General features: G+C 40.5%; 2 protein-coding genes across 7 annotated transcripts in view; one reads left to right on the top strand and one right to left on the bottom strand.

The window, feature by feature from the left end:
• The window catches only part of LOC128015698 (neuronal growth regulator 1-like), a 109,455-nt gene that overhangs the window by 72,188 nt on the left and 13,481 nt on the right, over positions 1 to 23,786 (bottom strand). For all 3 annotated transcript variants that reach the window (XM_052599749.1, XM_052599750.1, XM_052599752.1), the window contains exon 2: positions 16,020 to 16,258. In XM_052599749.1, coding sequence (XP_052455709.1) covers positions 16,020 to 16,258 — 239 coding nt within the window. The remainder of the gene's footprint in view (positions 1 to 16,019; positions 16,259 to 23,786) is intronic.
• Positions 1,952 to 5,808, top strand: LOC128015696 (foot protein 1 variant 1-like). 4 transcript variants are annotated; one of them, XM_052599748.1, is made up of 3 exons: positions 1,952 to 3,209; positions 3,726 to 3,821; positions 5,094 to 5,808. In XM_052599748.1, the coding sequence occupies exons 1-3, from the start codon at positions 2,214 to 2,216 to the stop codon at positions 5,523 to 5,525; spliced, it is 1,524 nt and encodes a 507-aa protein (XP_052455708.1). In that variant the 5' UTR covers positions 1,952 to 2,213; the 3' UTR covers positions 5,526 to 5,808. The 4 variants fall into 4 exon arrangements, with proteins under 4 accessions (XP_052455708.1, XP_052455707.1, XP_052455706.1 ...); XM_052599747.1 differs by having other exon boundaries at positions 3,654 to 3,821; XM_052599746.1 differs by having other exon boundaries at positions 3,630 to 3,821.

Raw genomic sequence — 23,786 nt, 5'->3', positions numbered from 1 at the left:
CGAGATCGTTTTGACTTTCAATACTGGTCTTGTGTGTACCACCTGCGAATACAGAGTATATTATCAGATGAAATGAAACCCTCTTTGTATTTTCAAGTAGCTGAAAAGCCGAGAGGACCGGTATGCCTAAACACTCCACTGAACATGGCAGTATAAACAGATGCAAAGGTCAACAACCTATCCCAGCATGCTCTTTTAACTATCACTAAGTTCAAAATGAAAGTACGTGTTGTTGAATCTCAAGCTCAGGGTCTGACCGCAATTTACTTCTGTGAATCCTTTCTGCGCATCAACCTCTGTATGCTTTTGGCCATACTTATTTTTAACCTGTTTATTTCCACTCAGCCTGTTCAATCGGTAGGGTAATGATGACAAGAGGAAAACAAGACAACGGCAAAGCCCTACCCCAAGGCCCTATTCAAGACAACCTGATGCTTTGTTTTCAGTTTAATTCATTAACTGCTGCACGATTGTCATGTTTGCCCATTCCACTCTAATTCTCCCTCCTCTCTTCGGCGGGAGGCACTGAGATGGAGCTGCCACAGCTGACGGGGAAGGCATTATCAGTCTCGCAGCCCCAGAGTGAAAAAAATAATAAGCCTCTAATGACGCCACCTTGAATTACTGAAACGCTTACAGGTTTTAAAACGCAGAGTTTCCTCTGAATAAAGTGGAGTACATGGCTTGCCTCTCTATAAATTCTGACAGGTTCTCCAGGGCTGACTGCTGCCACCCAATTCCAAGACCCCATTGCTTTCACACCTACTGCCAGCCCACATTCCAATTACAGAGCTGAGGGAAAAGTGGGCTCCTGTCATAATGCAGACTAGCACAGGCAAAGAGCCGAGGAGAGACAGGCAAAGAAATCAGATGCACTTTTATCTATTTGTTGTCTTCCGGCTGAAAAGGAATGAAAAAACAAAAAGTTAAGGCTGATGTACAATAAATGGACTTGTAGGTTACAGTATTGCATATGTATTTATAGAAAAAAAATGAGGTGAATTTTTATTATATATGAGGCCTCTAGATGGTAAATTACCAGTGGAATAAGCAGTACTATAAAAGATGCACTCTATTGCACAGCTGAGACCTTCATTAACCTTTAAAGGGGTCCTATTACGCAAAATGCTTTTACAAAGTGTAGATTTTGTTTTGGAACAGGCTCTCATACTAGGTTGTTCGAAAAACACATTATTTTTCACATATTTTACATTATAATGACGCCTTTCTCCCCAGTCTGGCATGAACTGCTCAAATAGTTCCTGTATCAAATAAAGACCCACCTTCTGAAATAGGGAATGTGCTGTGATTGGTTAGCTGGGCCAGTGTGTTGTGATTGGCAGCTCTCTGCACCTGTTCGGGGAAATGTCATGCCCCGGCCCTTAGGGCTGCTCGATTATGGCAAAAATCATAATCAAGATTATTTTGGTCAATATTGTAATCACGAATATTTAACATGATTATGAGGGGGCCAACTTTATATGAGTGATTTATTTAAAGATAGTTATACATATCAAATATGCATTTCCTGTAAATAAGGTTGCTATGACATCTACATTGTAGGGACCAGTGGAATTGCAAACAAACAAACAAACAAAATATCTTACTCTCAGTAATAATAAAGCAAAGGACAAATATACAATAGAAAAGATACAAATGAAACAAACTACGCTTTAATGTTTTATTTTTTATGCAAATCTCAAGCAGTATGATTATTTCATTTATTCACTTTACTATTTATTATTAATGTCTCATTTCAGTTTTAGTTTGGCTTTTGTTTTGTATTTAAGTTTATATCAAAAGGTTCATGTAGCATGATACAGCCTACTACAGAAGTGAACAATCAAATGTAAAATAAAAAATAGCCCGCTGTCACTTTAAGAGCTGCACGGATCCAAATCACTGTTACGTGTGTGTCACGCTGCCAGTCTTTGTTTTCCTGGGGGTTTCCCTATATAGAGCTGTCTTTCTCTGTTGTCTTCATGGAGTCCTTACCCTATGTGTCTCATGCTCTCGTTCCCCCGAGACTTCCTCTACCTTCTCATTCTTCCGAGTTCCCCGTTTCATCCGGTTCCCTCTTTTGGTTATGTTTGTCTCTCATGACTGTTTATTTTTGTAGTTACCCCTCTGTTTAAATAAAAACCCTTACCTGCATTTGGATCTACCCTCTCTTTGTGTTTTCCCAAACCCAACCGTGACAGAAGGACTCCATCATGCCTAGATCCAGCGGTGTGAGATTTCGAATCGGTTCCCCAGCCACCATGGAGGAACGGAGGGGGAGAGTCCGGAACTTAACCACCCTTCATCAAGAAGGAAGGGAGGTGGGTGGCCTGGCGCAATTGTTTTGGACTTTGGCAGTCGGGTTAGGTTACAATGATGCAGCACTAAAGGATTGGTTTAATAATTGCCTGGATGATCCTTTACCTCAATGGGAGATGAAGGGGTTAGAGATCCTGGACTTTTGGGGGTTTACCAATTACCTGCACCATCGTGCTCAGTGGAATGCAACAACCACACCAGAGTTTCCAGACAAGGCTGCCAGCTCAGCCCCACAACCCAAGATGGCCACCAGCCCAGCCCCACAGCCCAAGATGGCCGCCAGCCTAGCGCCACAGCTCAAGATGGCCGCCAGCCCAGCACCACAGCACAAGATGGCCGACTCAACGCCACCGACTCTCCATCGTAGAGGGCGGAGGAGGAGACAGGCAGCTACTGTTCCTCAGGACCCGGAGAACGCTCCCGAGCGGGCGGCTGCCGTCCATGAGGCCATTCCCGATGCGGTGCCCGCTGCTGTTCCGGAGGCGGTGGCCGAGGCTGTTCCCGATGCGGTGCCCGCTGCTGTTTCCGAGACCGAGGCTGTTCCCGAGAAGGTGCTCGATGCTGTTCGAGAGGCCGAGGCAATGCCCGATGCTGTTCCCGATGTGGTGCCCGCTGCGGTTCTGGAGGCCGAGACGGTACCCGCTGCTGTTCCGGAGGCCGAGGCGGTGGCCGAGGCCGTTCCCGATGCGGTTCCCGTTGCTGTTCTGGAGGCCGAGGCGGTGCCCGCTGCTGTTCCGGAGGCCGAGGCGGTGACCGAAGCCGTTCCCGATGCGGTTCCCGTTGCTGTTCCGGAGGCCGGGGCGGTGGCCGAGGTCGTTCCCGATGCGGTGCCCGCTGCTGCTCCGGAGGCCGAGGCTGTTCCCGAGGCGGTGCCTGATGCAGTTCCCGAGGTGGTGCCCGATGCAGTTCCCGAGGCGGTGCCCGATGCTGTTCCCGAGGCGGTGCCCGCTAATGTTCCGGAGGCCGAGGCGGTGCCCGATGCAGTCTCCGAGGCGGTGCCCGATGCAGTTCCCGAGGCGGTGCCCGATGCTGTTTCCGAGGCCGAGGCTGTTCCCGAGAAGGTGCTCGATGCTGTTCGAGAGGCCGAGGCAATGCCCGATGCTGTTCCCGATGGGGTGCCCGCTGCGGTTCTGGAGGCCGAGGCGGTACCCGCTGCTGTTCCGGAGGCCGAGGCGGTGGCCGAGGCCGTTCCCGATGCGGTGCCCGCTGCTGTTCCGGAGGCCGAGGCGGTGCCCGCTGCTGTTCCGGAGGCCGAGGCGGTGACCGAAGCCGTTCCCGATGCGGTTCCCATTGCAGTTCCGGAGGCCGAGGCGGTGCCCGATGCTGTTCCCGAGGCGGTGCCCGATGCAGTTTCCGAGGCGGTGCCCGAGGCAGTTCCCGAGGCGGTGCCCGAGGCAGTTCCCGAGGCGGTGCCCGATGCAGTTCCCGAGGCGGTGCCCGATGCTGTTCCCGAGGCGGTGCCCGATGCTGTTCCCGAGGCGGTGCCCGATACAGTTCCCGAGGCGGTGCCCGATGCTGTTCCCGAGGCGGTGCCCGATGCAGTTCCCGAGGCGGTGCCCGATGCTGTTCCCGAGGCGGTGACCGATGCAGTTCCCGAGGCGGTGCCCGATGCTGTTCCCGAGGCGGTGCCCGATGCAGTTCCCGAGGCGGTGCCCGATGCAGTTCCCGAGGCGGTGCCCGATGCAGTTCCCGAGGCGGTGGCCGATGTTGTTCCCGAGGCGGTGCCCGATGCTGTTCCCGAGGCGGTGCCCGATGCAGTTCCCAAGGCGGTGCCCGATGCAGTTCCCGAGGCGGTGCCCGATGCTATTCCCGAGGCGGTGCCCGATGCAGTTCCCGAGGCGGTGCCCGATGCAGTTCCCGAGGCGGTGCCCGATGCAGTTCCCGAGGCGGTGGCCGATGTTGTTCCCGAGGCGGTGCCCGATGCAGTTCCCGAGGCGGTGCCCGATGCAGTTCCCGAGGCGGTGCCCGATACAGTTCCCGAGGCGGTGCCCGATGCTGTTCCCGAGGCGGTGCCCGATGCAGTTCCCGAGGCGGTGCTCGATGCAGTTCTCGAGGCGGTGCCCGATGCAGTTCTCGAGGCGGTGCCCGATGCAGTTCCCGAGGCGGTGCCCGATGCTGTTCCCGAGGCGGTGCCCGATGCAGTTCCCAAGGCGGTGCCCGATGCTGTTCCCGAGGCGGTGCCCGATGCAGTTCCCGAGGCGGTGCCCGATGCAGTTCCCGAGGCGGTGCCCGATGCTGTTCCCGAGGCGGTGCCCGATGCTGTTCCCGAGGCGGTGCCCGATGCTGTTCCCGAGGCGGTGCCCGATGCAGTTCCCGAGGCGGTGCTCGATGTTGTTCCCGAGGCGGTGCTCGATGCAGTGCCCGATGCTGTTCCCGAGGCGATTCCCGATGCAGTTCCCGAGGCGGTGCCCGATGCAGTTCCCGAGGCGGTGCTCGATGTTGTTCCCGAGGCGGTGCTCGATGTTGTTCCCGAGGCGGTGCCCGATGCAGTTCCCGAGGCGGTGCCCGATGCTGTTCCCGAGGCGGTGCCCGATGCTGTTCCCGAGGCGGTGCCCGATGCAGTTCCCGAGGCGGTGCTCGATGCAGTTCCCGAGGCGGTGCCCGATGCTGTTCCCGAGGCGGTGCCCGATGCTGTTCCCGAGGCGGTGCTCGATGCTGTTCCCGAGGCGGTGCCCGAGGCTGTTCCCGAGGCGGTGTCCGATGCAGTTCCCGAGGCGGTGCCCGATGCTGTTCCCGAGGCGGTGCCCGATACAGTTCCCGAGGCGGTGCCCGAGGCTGTTCCAGAGGCGGTGCCTGATACAGTTCCCGAGGCGGTGACCACAAGGCCGTGGTGGTCTTCTACTCCGCCCTGGGGGACTCTGGCGGTGACCACGAGGACGTGGTGGTCGTCCGCTCCACCCTGGGGGACTCGGGCGGTGACCACGAGGACGTGGTGGTCGTCCGCTCCGCTCTGGGGGACTCCGGCGGTGACCATGAGGACGTGGTGGTCTTCTGCTCCGCCCTGGTGGACTCCGGCCTCGACCACAAAGACGTGGTGGTCTTCCGCTCCGCCCTGGAGGGCTTTGACTTTGACCACAAGGCCGTGGTGGTCTTCCGCTCCGCCCTGGTGGACTCCGGCCTCGACCACAAAGATGTGGTGGTCATCTGCTCCGTCCTGGTGGACGCCTCAACATGCCCTTCATGGACTTATGTTTTGTGTTTTTTGAATTCTGTTTCTGTCTGTTCCTTTTAGTTTAGTCTGGCCCTCCTTCCCTCCCCCTGAGCCTCCACCTGTCCGCCTCCCTCCTGGACTCCTTGTTTTGTGTTGCACCTTTCCATTCCTCCTGGTTGCTCCTGTCCCTGTTTTCTGTCCCTCCGTCCCTCCCCCTGGTCCGCCGCCGTTCCACCTCCCTCCTGCCTCTTTTTCTGTTGGGGTTTTCCTGGGTTTAGGTGGAGCATCTGGTAGCTGCTCCGTAGGGAGGGGGTAATGTCACGCTGCCAGTCTTTGTTTTCCTGGGGGTTTCCCTATATAGAGCTGTCTTTCTCTGTTGTCTTCATGGAGTCCTTACCCTATGTGTCTCATGCTCTCGTTCCCCCGAGACTTCCTCTACCTTCTCATTCTTCCGAGTTCCCCGTTTCATCCGGTTCCCTCTTTTGGTTATGTTTGTCTCTCATGACTGTTTATTTTTGTAGTTACCCCTCTGTTTAAATAAAAACCCTTACCTGCATTTGGATCTACCCTCTCTTTGTGTTTTCCCAAACCCAACCGTGACAGTGTGTATTTTCATTCTTAACTCTTTACGTTCATTTATTACATGACCGACGAAGGTATACATGAATAATCTCCTAGCACAGCATTTTGACACATTTGTGCATAAATTTGACCATTTAGGCGCGCACCTTGAGCTAAAAGATGACTTTACATGTCCGTGTTCTGTTCCAGAGGATTGCAACCACTCTATGTTCATCTGCCTTGGGAAAGCTAGCTTTTCTCTGACATAGTCATAACACGCGTTCCCTTCTCTAATGCAGCTAAACCAGGTCTCGGCCCAGTCCTCAATATTTGTGATATCACAAATTCTGGAAAATATGCATTGTAGTCCAAACGACTCATTTGTTGAAGTTTTTGACAAGGGATTTCTGACGTGGACTTTGAAACTTTTTTATGCTGAAAGCAACATTACAGACAGACTTATATTTAAAAGAAAGAGTAAAACAATACTAAACTTTAAAAATTGTGATTTTTAACAGTAAAAGGCTACAGTAAATACCGGTTAATTGGTAAACAGTAAGTTTCCACATTACAAACAGTGAATAACTATGATTACATTTAATGTAATTTTACAGTAAAATACTGTACTGTACTTTTAACATGTTAAAATTAACTTTTTTTTGGGAAGTGAAAAATAAAAAGTAATTGTATAATTTACAGTGAAAAACCTTAAATTGACATTCCCTTCATGACACTTTTTCATATCAGTTGTGTACATTAAGGTTTTATCTTGCATCTAGTGTTGTTAAAGTAATGTTTATTGTATTGTTTCAGTAATGTGTGTTACCATGATGGTGTTTATTTTTTGTGTGAATGACACTGTGCACTTTCTATTTACAAGTATTTCCCTCCTCAGCTTGTAGAAAAGCTGTTTGTGAAGAGCTTTTATCATGTGACTTTCTCATCACCACTAGTGTTTGGTGGTTGTCAGTGTATTTCAGTGGAACAAACTAAATTAGTACTTCAATAGATTGACATATTATATCAGTTAATGAAGTACAGTTTATTATGGTCAATTTAAGTTAAGTCTATAAAACCTAAAATGTTGCTAACGTATTTTTACGGTAAAATTTTGGAAACCACACAGCTGCAAGTATTTTACTGTAAAGGTTACATAATTTTTTTTTTTTTGGCCATGCACATTGAACCATACTATAATCTGCCTGAAGGAAGGATGGTTCATTTGGACTACAGTCCAATATGTAGTTGGTTTGAATGCAATTGGATCTAATTTGTTGAAATGAACCAATTTTGATGACATATAAATGTCTAATATACAATAATTTATTTCTAATTGCAACGATTCTCCACAGAAATTGCGTTTAGCAACTCACATTTTCCATTTGTTCTACAAATCAGACACATAAGTGCTGTTCTGTGTGTTTTTTATTATGGTACTTAAACCAAAGAGAGGAAAAAAGTGAATGTTTCCATTTATTTTGCCTTCTCTAGAGATACTGTATTATCTAGCTATAATTGTGAACAGGTACTGTAGTGCTCATTCTCGTGCTCGTATTGATGATGCAAATCTGCTGCAGTTTGGAATCAAATAATACCACGTAAAACAGTCAGGGGAGAAATCGAAAAACAGATACAAAACAAAAAAATAAAATTAACTAATTTGTGGAAAGCCTTCAGTCAAAACATACCATGATTTCAGTTAAGAAGTGGTTAGGAAGGATTTTAAAATCATTAAACAAAGCTTGAACTAAAAGAGACACTAAGGGTAAATAACAACTTCGAACATAATAATAAACTCTTATCCTGAACAACCCTTTTGGGTCACAATAAAGCTCTGTTCCAAAAGCTAGTGAGCTGCACTTGAAAAAATCACAAGCACAAACCCAATTCTACGGCTGTAAAAGGTAGGATGCATGATTATGCTGCCTTCTAATCTTTTTCTAAACCCCCCAAAAATGAAAAGCAAATAAAAAAAAAAGCATGTTACATGCATTCTTCGCAACGGAAGCAACTATTATTTAAAATATAATTTTTGCAGTACAAAAAACTGAAAGAGTTTGACTCCTAACAACCTAAGGGTTGTGGGTTCGAGTCTCGGACCGGATATAACACGACTTAGGTGCCCTTGAGCAAGGCATCGAACTCCCAACTGCTCCCCGGGCACCACAGAATAAATGGCTGTCCACTGCTCCGGACGTGCGTTCAATGCTGTGTGTGTGCACTTTGGATGGGTTAAATGCGGAGCATGAATTCTGAGTATGGGTCACCATACTCGGCTGTATGTCACGTCACTTGTAATTATATTCAATATGTTTATGTGCTAATGCTTTCCATTGCTGCCTTAAAGGAATAGGTACCCAAAAACTAAAATTTGCTTTAAAAATATTCACCCTCAGGCTGTCCAAGATGTAGATGAGTTTATTTCGTCATTCAAAGGGATATGGAGAAATACATCATTACATCCATTGCTCACCAGTGGATCCTCAGGAGTTAATGGGTGTGGTCAGAATGAAGCTACATTCACAATAGTGCATTTTCAATTTAAAACGCATAACTTTTGCTGCGGTTGCACCTGTCATTTAAACTACCCCAGCGTTTTTGACCCTCAAAAATGGAGGCTTTCGAAAATGTAGTAGACCGCGTTTAGCTTTAAAACTTTGGGAATGTGTTTCAGAGTAAATGGACCAAAACGGAAACGATGGCGTGGCTGCCCACATTCACTCTGAATATCCTTGATGACCGTCTAAACAATAAAATCATGCACATAGTTGTACCTGCATGAATGGTCATGTGACATGCATTTTCATACACTTTGTGTAGTGTGGACAAAGAATGTTTCTGAAATGCAGTGAAATGCAATATTGTACTATTTGTGATAAAGTCCATCCACTGTTGTCCTCTCACATCAAAATCACCGACATATTTGTAAATAGAGGACTCGTATTTCATCAACAGTACAAAGTTGAAAACGCTATATGATGGATTTGTTCATTACAAACATACAGCTTCTCATTGCACAAGATGTAAATTGATGGACGTTACAGCTGTTTGAACTCTCGTTCTGATGGCCCCATTTACTGCAGAGGAACATATTCATCTCAGTCGGCCTGAGGATGAGCACATTTTTCAAAAACGTTTTGGGTGAAGTATTTCTTTAATAGACAGCTTAACAGGTTTTAAAACAGAGTGTATGCTGGGAATACTCCTTATGATTCATCCATGCACACCATTACAAGGGAATACTGAATATTCTGATCCAGCGACTATACTGTACTCATATGCACATGCATTTTAAATGTACTCATGAGGCTGGAAGTGGAAATATGCTACACTTGCAAACTGCCAGATTCCACATTCATTCATAGTCGTTCCCAATTCCCCATACAACCTGAAGGCTGCTAAAACCAACCAACTTAGATCCCTAATTAGGTGTCATAGACAGAAACAAAACACAAATCCTGACAGGCTACTCTACCCTCTGGGATTTCTTCAGTTGGTAATGCCACGGAACGTGAGACAGTGAGAATGTGTACGACCCAGTACATGAGCTCTCTTGGTACAACATGTCCATTTGAAGAGTTAATTAAAAACATAGCACTTTGAATAAGTGCACGATTAAAATAAATAACATTTCTAATATTCTTGTGCTGTTTGTGAATGTTGGGTTCATAATTTATCCATCTCTTATCTCAGATATTAATACAGTATAAAAGCAAGACAAGAAACATTCCGCCATGGACACATTGCTTTGTTCTCCAGCACACTGTATTAGTTCAATCTATAAGCAGGAGTGCTTACAGTATACAGAGATTTCACCGAGGGGAATACTAGGCATTCATGAAAGGATCCACTTTCACATTAAAGATTTTGCAGGGTTGCTGTGAGGTGCAGACTCACTGGTACAGAATCTAAAATGAGGCTTAATATTTTATGACATTTTAGATGTTCAAACCATAGCTTAATGATCAGATGGCCAGATTGGGGATCTTCAAATTAGTGGTACCGGTGTTGTTTTTTCTTGATATATACATATGTTTGTGTGTGTACTGTATATATACAGTATATTAATGTTTACTGTCACTTTTGATCAACTCAATATTATATATATCACCCTAACACAGTATAAACAGTATTAATACTATTTAGTTAAGATTTATTAATTAAATACAATTACTACATATTGATCCAAGTGATCAAAAGTGACAATAAAGACATTTGTTTCACTGTTACAAAATGTTGCAAAATATTTAGCAGCATCACTGTTTTCAGCATTGATAATAATAAGAAATGTTTCTTGAGCAACAAATCGGCATATTAGAATGATTTCTGAAGATCATGTGACAATGAAGACTGAAGTAATGGCTGCTGAAAATTAAGCTTTGCCATCACAGGAATAAATTACATTTTTAAATATATTAAAATATGTGCGTATATATATATATATATATATATATATATATATATATATATATATATATATATATATATATATATATATATATATATATATATATATATATATATATATATCTATATATATATATATATATATATATATATATATATATATAAAGAAACTAGTGTCTAGCATTACTAAATTATAAAAGAAGGAAAACAGTACATAAGTGGATCAGGAAAATACAACAACAAAAAAATAAAAATAAAACTTCATTCCAACAGTTATTTAAGTGAAAGTGATGTGTGGCTAAGTATGGTGTCCCACACTCATTATTTGTGCTCTACATTTAACCCATGTGAGTGCACACACACACACACACAAATGCCAAGAACACACACCCAGTTCAATTGGCAGTCATTTTTGCTGTGGTGCCGGGGAGCAGTTGGGAGTTCGGTGCCTTGCTTAAGGGTCTCACCTCAGTCGTGGTATTGATAGTCAAAGAGAGTTTTGTTCATTCACTCTCACTGCATACAATCCCTGCCGGTACCGTGACTCAAAACCGCGACCTTCAGGTTACAAGTCCAACTCTCTAACCATTAAGCCACGACTATTAAGCACAATACAGCCAGGCTAATGTCACTTGTGTAGCTGAACATGACACCAGTTCAACTATGTGAAACAAAGAATAGACCTTTTTGTGCCAACGTCACAATTACATCACAGCATTAGCTGGAGGCAAAACAAAGGAATAAGTGGAGGCGGCCAATACAAACCAGCACAAAGTTGGCTACATAAGGAGCTTAAAATGTCATTCTGAGTGTCACAATGATGGAATACAGTCTCAAATTTGAAATTTTATGCTGCCATTGGTAAAAAAAAAAAAAAAAAAAAAAAAAACTATGAAAGCTGTACTAAAACAAGAGGACTGGATAGAATCTAAAATCTAAAATACTTGTGTTTCAGTTAAGGTTAAATAAAATATTGTATTTTATGGATTATGGTTTGGTTACAAGCAGATTTCTAAAGATTTTGTTGAGAGGGAATAGTAAAGGCCAATGTTATGTGATGGTTGTGTGTTCTAGTGCATATGTTTACAGTTGCCACTGTTAGTACATAGTTATAACTACCTAAAGATGTATATGCCCTCAGTTTCTATTTACTATGCACACACGATTTCTCTATCTGGTAGGTGTGTCAGGCCACTCATATCAGATCATCCATCCGTTAAAGGTGCAATGTTTAATATTTACAACAATCTTTTTACAGAAATGCAATATAATATATAAAACTATGTTTTCAGAGGTGTATAAAGACATTTCTTAATGAACCGTTATGTTTTTATTACCTTAGATTGAGCTATTTCTATCTACATAAACCGCGGGTCTCCTTATTATAGAAGTCACTACCATGTTTGTACAGTAGCTTTAAACAGACAAACTGCTCTACAAAGCGTGTTTCCTCACTTTGTTGTTAAAAAAGTGATGAATGATGAATGATCAATGATGAACAAGTACATTAACATTCCAAACATTCTCAATAACACTGATTTATTGAATAGTTAAGTAAATATAATTCCATGATTTACCTTGTAAAGAAATTTCATTGCTCTCTGCTGTCTTTACCGACGACATCTTTACCTGTGTTGGCCACCGTAGCTTCTCTAAAGGGAGGGGTGTGTGGTAGTGATGTGCGGGTCATATTTTTTTCCAACCTGCGGGATCCGCTTTTATTACAATTATTTGGCCTGTCCCAGCCCGCCCTGCAAATAATGTAAAATTTCTCGACCCGACCCGCACAATGGGGACATCACGCAAGTTACGTTGCTAAGTAGACCTTCGTATTGTAACCTTATCAAAGAACCTAATAAAATATGAAAATATATAATCCAAATATTTAATATAGGCTTTTGGGATTTGCACGCAACATACATGGATTTTTTTAAATTTTGTTTTTAATGACACGCACCAACCCGCACCGCAAACAAAGGTGACAATTTCTTTGCCTTCCCCAACCCGACCCGTGGGTTACCTGCGGGGTCTGTGGGTTATGAGACGACCCGCGCATCACTAGTGAGTGGGGGACTGAGCCGAAAGTTGCAATTCGCAACCTCACAGCTAGATGCCGCTAAAAATTACACTGTGCACCTTTAAGTGAGCGTATACGAGTCATCCAATCTGGTTCCTTCCGTCGAAGTTAACATTTTCAATCGCTGTCCCTGACAGTGAGTGACATTACATATTCAGATAAAACCTAATTTTCTCTAGTCACCGTTAAAAAAACAAGCAATAAAAGCTTGCTGGCTAGCGTTAATAAAGCGGTCGTGGGAATCTTTCTGCCTCCAACTAAGCTCCACCCATAAAAAAGTCACAATGTTCACTAACTAAAAAATGGTCTATTATGACTTCAAAAGTTCAAATTTCAGTGTGTTCATCAAATAGCTATTGTATGACTTCAAAAGACTTGGAAGTTCAACAGTAAAGAAGCCCTTGAAATGTAGAGCTATCTCATGATAATCACAGTTTCATAATTGGACTTCTTCCACAGAAATGATTCACTTCAAAAGACGCCACAACAGACATTTTTTTTTTTTTTTCAGTTTCATTGTTACTGCAATACTGGAATATGCACAGTGCCAAGCTGTCTCATTTCTTTGGCTCATCTTCCACAATAAACAAAATGGTGGTTGCTGATGACAAACAGACCATTACTCTTAATATTTAGCTATAGCAGAATAGCAATGCATTTGATCTGTCATTCACTAACTGAGCACATCTATAAAAGAATAATGTGGCAGTCTCAAACAGCTCTATTTGATGGTGACTCACTGAGGACTGTGACAAATGGTACTGTCTGGTAAACGAGGCTAAGATTTAAGCGGTGGAGAAAATGTGTGTGGGCCATCCTCATTCGATCCCTACAAAACAAACAAGCACACTCATTCTCTGATGATGCCCAGTATTGACCCGTCGGCTAAAAAGAATGTCCTAGCCAAACGGTTTCGTCCACACAAATGTTCAGGATACATCAAGAGAGCTTGAAGAGACCGCAAGTACAGTCTGTTCAAATGTTATAAAGGACAAATAAGCCGTTTTAATTGTATTACATATGATTTGGTGTTCCAGGATTTGTGCCACTGTAAGAGTCAATCTAGCGATGTTATTTCTGTTACAATTCTGCAGGAGATTAAGTTTACCACTCACCGATTCCTATTACAAGACTGCTGTTCATCATGTGTTTCCTGTCGCTTTTGTTCTCTATCTTAAGTTGTTGTCATTACTCCAACCGTGCGTGTATATTTTCTTACCAGTGCTTATTAATTATCCCAGATCATGTAGAGATACAGGCAAGTAATGGATTCTATTAAGGACAAAAGATCCATCATGATCATGAAACAGCCTTTGGCTAAGAGTGTGAAAAAGGAGGACATTCATTTTGTTGATTATAATTACACAGAAGCGACTCAGCGATGGACTACAGGTTACGGCCTCTGAAACTACACATCTTCAGATATGACTGACCTGTATTAGTTTGCTTTATCTCAAGGAGGGTTAGGGTGCTTGCGGTGATCTTTCTCTAGTTAATTATAGGCCATGGACCTCCTACTGAGGTGTCGACTGTATATATATACACAATATAAGCCTACCAGATAATTTAGATAAATATCCATTACTAAAATATCTCGGAATGACTAGGATGTGAGATGAACCCAGCGACCAAACAAATATCTACATAACAGCTCAAAAGAGTAATGAAATATTCATTAACATCATCAGTTTTATGTATGTGTTGCAGCAAACACATATTGTGCCTGAATATGAATTTCTCTATAAAACTAAAATTGCGTCCAACTGAAATGAGCTGATCATTTTTAAAGAGTTGGAACAGATAGTAAAGGAATAGCAGCCAACAAGGGAACCAAAATACATAGGAACTCCTTGAATATAATTTAAAAGGCATCCCAGGTGGCACCTCATGAAGCTGCTTGAGAGAATGCCCAGATTCTGCAGAGCTGATATCAAGGTAATAGCTGGCTAAACTGAAAAGGCTAGTAAAATAGTTCTGAAGTAATAATAATAAAAAAGTCAATACATAATTAGTAATATGTAAAATAATATTCCATATGCATATATACATTGTAATATATAAATAAACATAACAATTTTAATATAGTTTGAAAAGAAACTAAAGGAAATAATAGGAAACTACAGTATATACAGTACATGCACAAATATAGTTGAACACATAGATACATTATATTTATTTTCCTAGCTGAATCGAACAACTCCAACTAATTTTTATATATTTAAAAAAAAATATCCGGAAAAGCAAAACGCACAAATAGCATACCTGGCCTCTGCTGTCATTTATAGTGAAAGCTGATTATTTTCTTCATACACATAAAGTTTATGTACACAAGTTCTGAGAGCAGACCTTATAATATTCACTGAGAGGAGGGGATTATCATGCAGACATATAAAGGTTTATGCCAATTTTTCTAGCTGGCAATCAGAGGTTTGTTCAAAGAACCACATTGGTGGAATTATTTTCTTAATAACTATTCAGTCTGGTAGGTAAAAATATTGATAAGTGTAGATGACCAATAGAAATATGCAAAGCTAACAGGTGAATTAATGTTTTCCTCACTAAAGAAATTATAATATACTATATCAACTGATGCCCATTTAACATCATCAAAAATGAGTTTTGCAGAGTGGCCATGCGCATGGACTACTATGATGTAACATTTTATTCCACATGGACATTATCAGTAATTATGCTGCTGAGCACGATGGAGAAAAAATGTAATTATTTCCTCTACAAATCTGAACCACAAATTGAGTCACTCCTCTAAAGACACTAATTTTTTTTTGCAATTTACAGTTACTTTTGACTTATTTGACCACTGTGAGGAAATTGTATCAATACATATGAAAATAACAATCAAACCCCATAATTTTTTATTTATTTAGATCCACTTGAAAATTGCAGTATTTAATCACTGTGTTACATAATACTCAATCCTGCACTCCAACTGCTATATATAGCCTATATGCTAATTCACAGACTTTACTCTAATTCCTTAAAAGGGGGACACACACATGTGAAGCTAGAATCCCTATTTAAATAAAGAAACATGAAAAAGTTTTTTCCAACGTTTGATGATTTCAAAGTCATTAGTAACACATTCAATCCATATTTTCAGTATTAATGCAAACATATACACATTTAAAATGTGCTTGAAGCTTTAATAAATAGTGTAAAATTGCATGCAGTGGCCAAGAGTCTGAATTTATTTATTTATTTACTTTATTTTTTGACATTTTGAGAGTGTTTGGGCCTTTGAAATCAAAAAATAGTATTATGAACATGGATGTAAATACAAATTTTTATTATCAGCATTAAGAAATATGATCAGTAAAGAGGACAAATGCTGTTAATGCAATGAATACTTCAGAGCTTAAGAAACCCTCCTCACAACTAAAAACCAAACCAGGTGTTATTATAATACTAAATTAGTTTTTTTTTTTTTTATCAATAAAAAACATAGCATACCATGATGAAATAAGCAGTTGTTGATGAAACACTCACCTTTTACAATTAACTGGATGAGCTTTGGGCGTAGATTGCGTTCACTTTGTATCGAACAGGTATACAAGCCCTCGTCCGTTATATCCACTTTCTGTATCTGTAAGCTGTATTCATGTTTATCCCCCACATTTGATAAGATGGACACGCGAGGATCCCCTGACCACTTGTCATTCCCTGCGTAAATGATACTGGAACGATTCAACCATGCTCCTTTTGAGATTCCATCTAACAGGTAGCATCTGAAAACAAAAACAAAGCAGAAAATTAAGGACTCCATGTGGTGAAAATCAAGTTTTTAATGTTGTTTACATATCTGTCTAGAGCTTTTAGTATGCTTCGAGACAAACCATGTGCAAATTCATCACTCAACACTGCTGAGTATTTTTGCCATAGAACTGCGGTGTACCGAAGACGATCTCAAAAATGCTGTTTGAAACAGCCCGTTTCCTGCCATCACAAATATGCAACCAATCCCATCAATTCGCAGGTTGGGGCTTTTCATATCATTGGCTGTTTGAAATGGCATATGGAAACATGCTTTGTGTTAAATTAGCAACACATTTTTAGCTGATGTTGTAGAGAATGATAAAATTATTTGATAAAATACAAATAAAATGCATTACCATTCTGATACATCGACTTGTAAATGACACTGTATAACTCACCCTTATTTTTTATAAACATATAGACCAAGAATGTGATTTATTAGCTGATGACTATTAAAAAAAAATATATATATATATATATACTGTCAAGATATTGTCTTTCCATGTATAACATGGAAAAAGAAAAAAGAAAAAAAGAAACAAACAAAAAAAAGTCTTCTTTTTTTATGTTTGTTCATAAATGTTTGATGTTTTATAAACATAAAATGTTTTATAAACACCACTTGTAAATCATACAAACTACATTAGTCCCTGGTGTGCACAAAATATACCAAGCAACAACAAAAACAACAAAATGACTATTTAACATTTAAAGCAGTGGTTCCCAGCTGGTGGGTCGCAACCCAAAAATGGGGCCATGTTGTTCTAAAACAGCACAGAAAAAAAAAAAAAACGTCAAATGTAAATCATAAAAAGCAAATAACTGAATAATCAAGCATTTAGGGCAGCAAATTAAATAGACTTATCAACATTTAAAAAAAAATGAAAGCAAAAAACACTTTCCATTTCCTTTGTTGTTGGCATTAAAAGCCATGCGGCCCAATTAAACTCCAAAGAATTTTTGTGCAAATCCTTCCGTCACTTTGTTGAAGCCAAATTATGCAGACACCAACATGGACAGGTTGCATGGCAAGCCCTCTTCCTCAAAAACCATGTTTTTGATTTGATTTGTTTCAAGGTTATGCCGATTTGCCTTTCTTTCCTGGATTTCTGTCTTCTGTATTCATTTAAACGAGACGTCTTCAAAATGACAGTTCTGACCTCAAAACAAGACTTCAGCAAACCAAGCAAACTAACAAAAAAGATGGCTTGGAACTTTAATCTGGTATCAGGTGTCAGCAATGGAGTACGGTGTCCATGCTGAGAGTTATTCACACAGGATGCTCTTGAGGTTAGAGGTGAAACGGGAGTCAACATACCCGTCGGTACATTGCAACTCACATTCTCAATGTCGACTGGATCTTTTGGAAATGTGCTTGACATGTTCTCATGCTACACCCCCCACCCACCCCCAGCCAAAAAAAATAAAAATAATAATAATGTTATGAAACAGGATTTAACTTAGTTTCTCTAGGGCTTGTCAAAAACTGTACACAGAATGAGACAAGATTTAAAACGATGCAGTTGATTTACCATTATGCATGAGAACGGCCCACTTGAGAATGTGATTTAGAGCAGATCTTATTAAAAATGTATTGATGCTTCTAGAATACAACCTTTTAGATTAAAAACATTTCATCATCTCAAATTGCATGTTGCAGACAACTTTGTAAATCCATATCAGAACATGAATTATTAGTACTGTTAGTAACATCTTCAATCTGAATAGTATGACAAACTATCTGAAATATTAGTGCTATGTCATAATTTGTGCAGTTCAGTTTATGCATGCCACATCCTGAATTTAAATGACAGATAACAGAGTATAACTTATGTAGGCCTACATTCATAAGCATAACTAATTAAAGGCAAAAGAGATGATATACTCCTCACATTAACATTAATGTCACAAGAGATATTAGATGTTGTAACTGTTTTTACACTTAAATAAATAATTATCTAAATAAATACTTGTGGTAAATAAACACACATATATAACCATGACTTCAAATTATGTATTCAACCAAACTACAACTGCAGAATATGGAAGTACATTCTTAAGTTTTTGCAAATGTTAATGCTCAACTCTGTCCTACAAAAGCCAAAATTATTCCTTTGAAATGTTTAATGCTTTTGTTTAATGCTTTTTTAATATAATTTCCTTGAGCAAATTAGGAGTTGAGGAGAAAGTCATAGTTAATAGTGAGAATTGATCCCAAAACTAAGACATTTGGAAAAATGTATGTTTGTGTTATTGTGAATACAATAGAAGTCAATTGAACCAAAACTGTTTAACAGTCACATAGGTTTGGAATGACTTTAGGATATACTTTTTAGTATGTTATAAAAAAATCTGATTTTTTTTTAAGCTAAACTGGTAGAAAGCTGTACATCACTGACACTGAAGGTTTCATCACCATTTCTAACCCCTGAAACAGCAGGATGGCTGGTGTCATACACCACAGAGATCTATTTGGACATACCTCACAATAACTCTCACAAAGGCTTAAGTGCTTCCTACTGAGATGTAAGCTACTGTGAAAGAAAGACCTCCACATGTGCTATATTTCCTTTGTACTGCCTGTAAGGAACAGGTGCAAAGGTGCATGTGCCTACTAGCATGTGCTATTCTTTAAACCCCTTGACTTAGGACTGTGGGACTTGTAGGACTGTCTGTGTTTTCACCATCATTCATTAGTGGCCAACCAAACAGTTTCTTGGTCCCTCTGATTTCTATAGTAGTCCCCCCCCCCATGATGGAAGTCAGTGGGGACAGGATTTAGCCTAGTTTTACATTTGCAATATGTATGATATATATAGACATATATTTGATTTGACACCTTACCATTAGAGAATGTGCACCGCTTTTCTTAAAAATATCTATTTTCTCATGATCATCTCTCAAATCACAGGCAGCTATATGGCAGAAATGCCATCTTACTTCCTGACATATCTTGCCAACTCTCTCCTACCCAAAAAAAACAAAAACAAACACTGCAGCATGTATTTCACATCCAAATATGTATTTTCAGGATTTCAGAATTGAAATAAGCATCTAACTCTCAAAGCCTGAAAACAGCAGAGAGAAGAGACCATAATCAAGTCATGTTTGTTCTTTCTCTTCCTCCAAAATTTCCCTCAATCATCGTTATTCATCCCTTCAAAGCACTGCTCTGTGAAGCTCATAAGGGCAAACCTCTTCACACTCATGGTGGGATTTTTCCTCTCATGATCTCTTTTAGAATCCATAGAGGCTTTCCACATTGTGCAACACTGATTAGGTCTTCATCTGGTATTTTCTGATTCAAAACATGATTTCTAAAAAGCAGGAGGCTTTTTTCTTGTTTTGGCTGGAAGTGTACGTTTTTTGGATTTGAGGCATCTAAAGAACTGTGCCAAGGTGCGTTAAACACACTGAATGTGTACTAAGTCCTTAAAATGGTCACTGCACTGTATGACCCTTTCCACAAAAACATTGAGAGTAAGAAGAGTTCCTTGAGGACCAAATCTGCTGATAATTCAGTTTGCCAGCCCATCACAGGAATAAATTATATTTTAATGTATTAAAATAGAGCAGCTATTTTAAATTGTATTATTACATGTAGCATGCACTAGGAATTAAAAAGTAAACAGCAATTTTATCTACATATTTTTTACTAAAACCTTTTTAATGCTTGAAAAATTCCTGCAAACCCCATTTTATGATCAAATTGTGGAGGCATTTGAAATGCCTCAAACTGAACCACAACCTCACAGATATTCTTCCTTCTTCAAAGCAGAACGATTCAAGCCAGCAGGCACACAACCAGGGTAGTTTGGGAATAGGAATAGTGCACAGGATTTTGGGAAGGAAACAGCTGAAAATGCACCTTCCAGCTTTCTCTGTGCTCGCTATGCTAGTTTCATACAGTGGATGCAGCTAACAGCATACAGTATTCGAAGCATGTTTGGCTTTTTTCCCCCACTGATCAAGACGATGTTAGGCAAAATGAGAAGTTGTTTCAGAGACGGAGCAAGTTATTACATTTTGATTAAAGATTTGAGAGACAATAGCATGCAAAGATGTGCTGCGCAGAATAAGAACAGGAACAAGTAAATAGGGTCAATTTAGATTTCATGTTGACTTCAACATCAGCAGAACACCTACATACTACATACATGAAAATTGCATTACTAGAGCAAATCCTATAACAGAAGATGTTTAAACTGAATATCAGAGAGATCCAAGAACAGAATGTCACTGGGATTGCAGCATCCTCCTCAATCCCCAAAGGAGCCTTTTCCCACACAATTTTTTCTCTATCTTTTTTTTTCTTTCATAAGACATGTGTGCCTGCGTAATGTTGACCCCACTGTTGATTTTACGTGTGCCAAAGAGCTAAAGCAAGAGAGCTACTCTTTTGTGAAGACCTGAGGATTAAAATAAGATTAAGTCGATCCCAGCCAATAAATCTTGTCTCACAAGGTGCCACAAGTTCTCAACACCAGAGTAAATGTCATAGCCAAGCTATAATATTGTCTCTACTGTGTTGAAAATCAACTGGCGACATTCCCGTAAGTGCTTTTAGTGATGAGAAATGATGGACATGGAAACTGAAGCTTTTGGCTGACAAATGCCAAACAATGGCCAAAACTAATAAAGATGACTGAATGTGGGGACACTATAAAAATGCTGCCTAAGGTCACATAGGTCGTGATTTCTAAAGGACAGAGTTTTTTTAAAAAAAAACTGTTTTAATAAATGAACAAAAATGCACATTATGTTGCAACTAACTACCATTTACCTCTATCTCTCATACACACATACACACTCTCACATGCATGCACAATATTATCCCAACATCTGCTATTTCAAATGAACACTGTATCTCCTGTGTCAAAATTACCCATTCAAAACCGGCAAAAATACATCAAATAATCCACTAGGGATCTCAGCCTCCCCTAGCCATCTGTGCTCCAGTCCAAAGCATCAGACAACTAATAGTTATGGTTATTACAGTGTTACCTCTCAAAGGACAAATTTAAAGTTTCCATTTGAATTTATATGATGTTTGGATTCTGCTCACCTAAGAAGCTTTTGTTGGATAATACCTCTCCTGTCAACGAGACTCTTCTGATTGTACCTAGACTTACAATTTTACTTGATTCTAATCATGTATTCTGTGTTTTATTTATTTTATATGTAATTTAGGGAGCAGGGCATCACAGTGAGCCTTATTTTCATTAAATCAAAAAATTTGCTAAAATCATTTATCATCAATCATCAATTATATGTCACTATTTCTCAGTAGTTTATGATTGTTGCCAGACAAATACCAACTACTGTTCATTACATGGTGAGAATCTATTCTCTTTAATCATTAGGGCTGGGTGACTTGTGTAACAATTTTAGTGAGTATATCTATAAAATTGTATACCAGACTTTCATAAATAGCTTAGCCACTTAAACTGTATTAACTATACCTTAATTAACAGATAATTTAAGACAAATAACAGGATGAATAAAAGGACAGGAACAACAAGTTCATAGAAAAAGATTCATAAAAGCTATTAAATAAATAAAATACAGATAAATAAGAGATTCTTTTTAATAAACTTTTAATATTTAAGTATATCTAAATTACACAGGCATATATGGGGACATACAGCACAGTAGTATCAACCCATCCAACCAATTTTGAATATTGCAATGATTTAAATGCACTTTTAATCAGCATTAAAAGTAAAAAAAAACTGTCTCTTCTTGGCTTATATTGAAATCCATATATTGTTCCGTATATGCAGCTAAATACTTTGATGCCACTCTATTAGGCTTTATAATTATACCCCAAAAAGCTATTATAAAAGCTATCATTACGATAATTATACACAAATGGTTCCGTCCAGGATGATTTGAATTGAATTCTTTGTAAAGCTGCTTTGGAATGGTTTGAATTATGACAAGCCCCATACAAATATCACTGAATTGAATCAAACATGAAAACAGCATGTGAACAAGGAGCTTTCAGCTGTTGTACTAAAACTCAAACCCTGTTGAGACGAATAGTATGTGAATAAATCAGCAAAGTGTCTCACAACTTCAATTCTAATTCCTACAACAAATACTGGATAAATTATATGAGTGAGGGTCCGCTGGGACCCTGCCAGATTTTGAATGACCTAATTCTGCTCACTGTCTTCCTTAAGTGACATATTTCTTGCAAGCCATCATACCCTTTGCCACTTAATGTAGTGGAAGAACTAGGCTACAGAAAAACTCGATCATTCACCCGATGTTTTCTTTGCGCTGGAAGATATCATCTCAGGACCTCAAAAGAAGACGCAAGGAGTGAAGGAAACTCGTTCTTTGTGGTTTCCATGCCAGTATTGAACGTGCTTACTTTCAGAAAAAACAGCCTCGCTGATATATCATGACATAACAAACTACAAACAGAAAATAATTTACTAGGCTGCCATTTATAGCAGGAAGAAGACGTATGACATGAAGGCGTGTGTTTTAAGAACCCTTAATTTGACTGGGATGGAGGGTAGAAGAATAAGGTAGTTTAATGAGCGTTCTTCCCTCACATTCCCTGCATTTTTGGCAGGGACTGAACCTCCTTGGGTAAGCTTTCTCTGAGACCATTTGGCAGAGATTACGCCCAGCTTATAGTATGTCCGTCCCACAAAGATCTTTGATTCATAACTGAGATTTGAAAGCACACTTACATTCATCGAGAAACTAGTGCATGTGAGAACGCTTTAATCAGATTCCGCTACAGAGCAAAGGGATTAGCAACACTAAAATGTAATCAGTGTGATTAAAACATTAATGCGTTCAAATACAAAAGCATTTCAACAACAACCCGGCTTACGCTGTAACAGCATAGTGCCAGAGAAGAGTGGAAAATATTCCACCATGCTGACAGTCAAATAGAGAAACAATTGCAGAGCATTTCAATACTAGATGAGAGTCAACAGGGGGGACCATTTTCTTTAAAGGGACTATGATAGGTGCTGTGATGCTGCAATAGGGGAAAATTGAAATGCTGCAGAGCAGGGAGGCTGAATCAATGGAAGATTTGTTAAAATGCGTCCATGCTAAGATGTCTTTAAAAAACAGTGAACAACATGATGTATATTACAGACTCTCACTGGTTTTGCTCTTGTGTTCCCGATACAGAAAGAGACACCCGGCCATGGTAACCACGGCAACACACCCTATGGACATGCACTAGATAGCCTCTGCTATCTAACACTAGTTCAAACACTTTGGTAGGCGTTTACACAACAAGGGACAGTACACTCAAAGATAAAAATCGTCATTATTTACTCACCTTCATGATGAGCCAAACTTGTACGACACTCTTATTCTTCGGCATAAATAAGATGACACCAGTGGTGGACAGTAACGGAGTAGCTTTCCTTCGTTACTCTACTTAAGTACATTTTTCAAGTATCTGTACTTTACTGGAGTAGTTTTATTTTGAGTAACTTTTACTTTTACTTCACTACATTCCAA

The sequence above is a fragment of the Carassius gibelio genome, chromosome A6 (genome assembly GCF_023724105.1).
Source record: "Carassius gibelio isolate Cgi1373 ecotype wild population from Czech Republic chromosome A6, carGib1.2-hapl.c, whole genome shotgun sequence".
Taxonomy (NCBI): Eukaryota; Metazoa; Chordata; class Actinopteri; order Cypriniformes; family Cyprinidae; genus Carassius; species Carassius gibelio.
The sequence above is the reverse complement of the archived record's forward strand: the minus strand, read 5'-3'. Positions and strand labels throughout refer to the sequence as shown.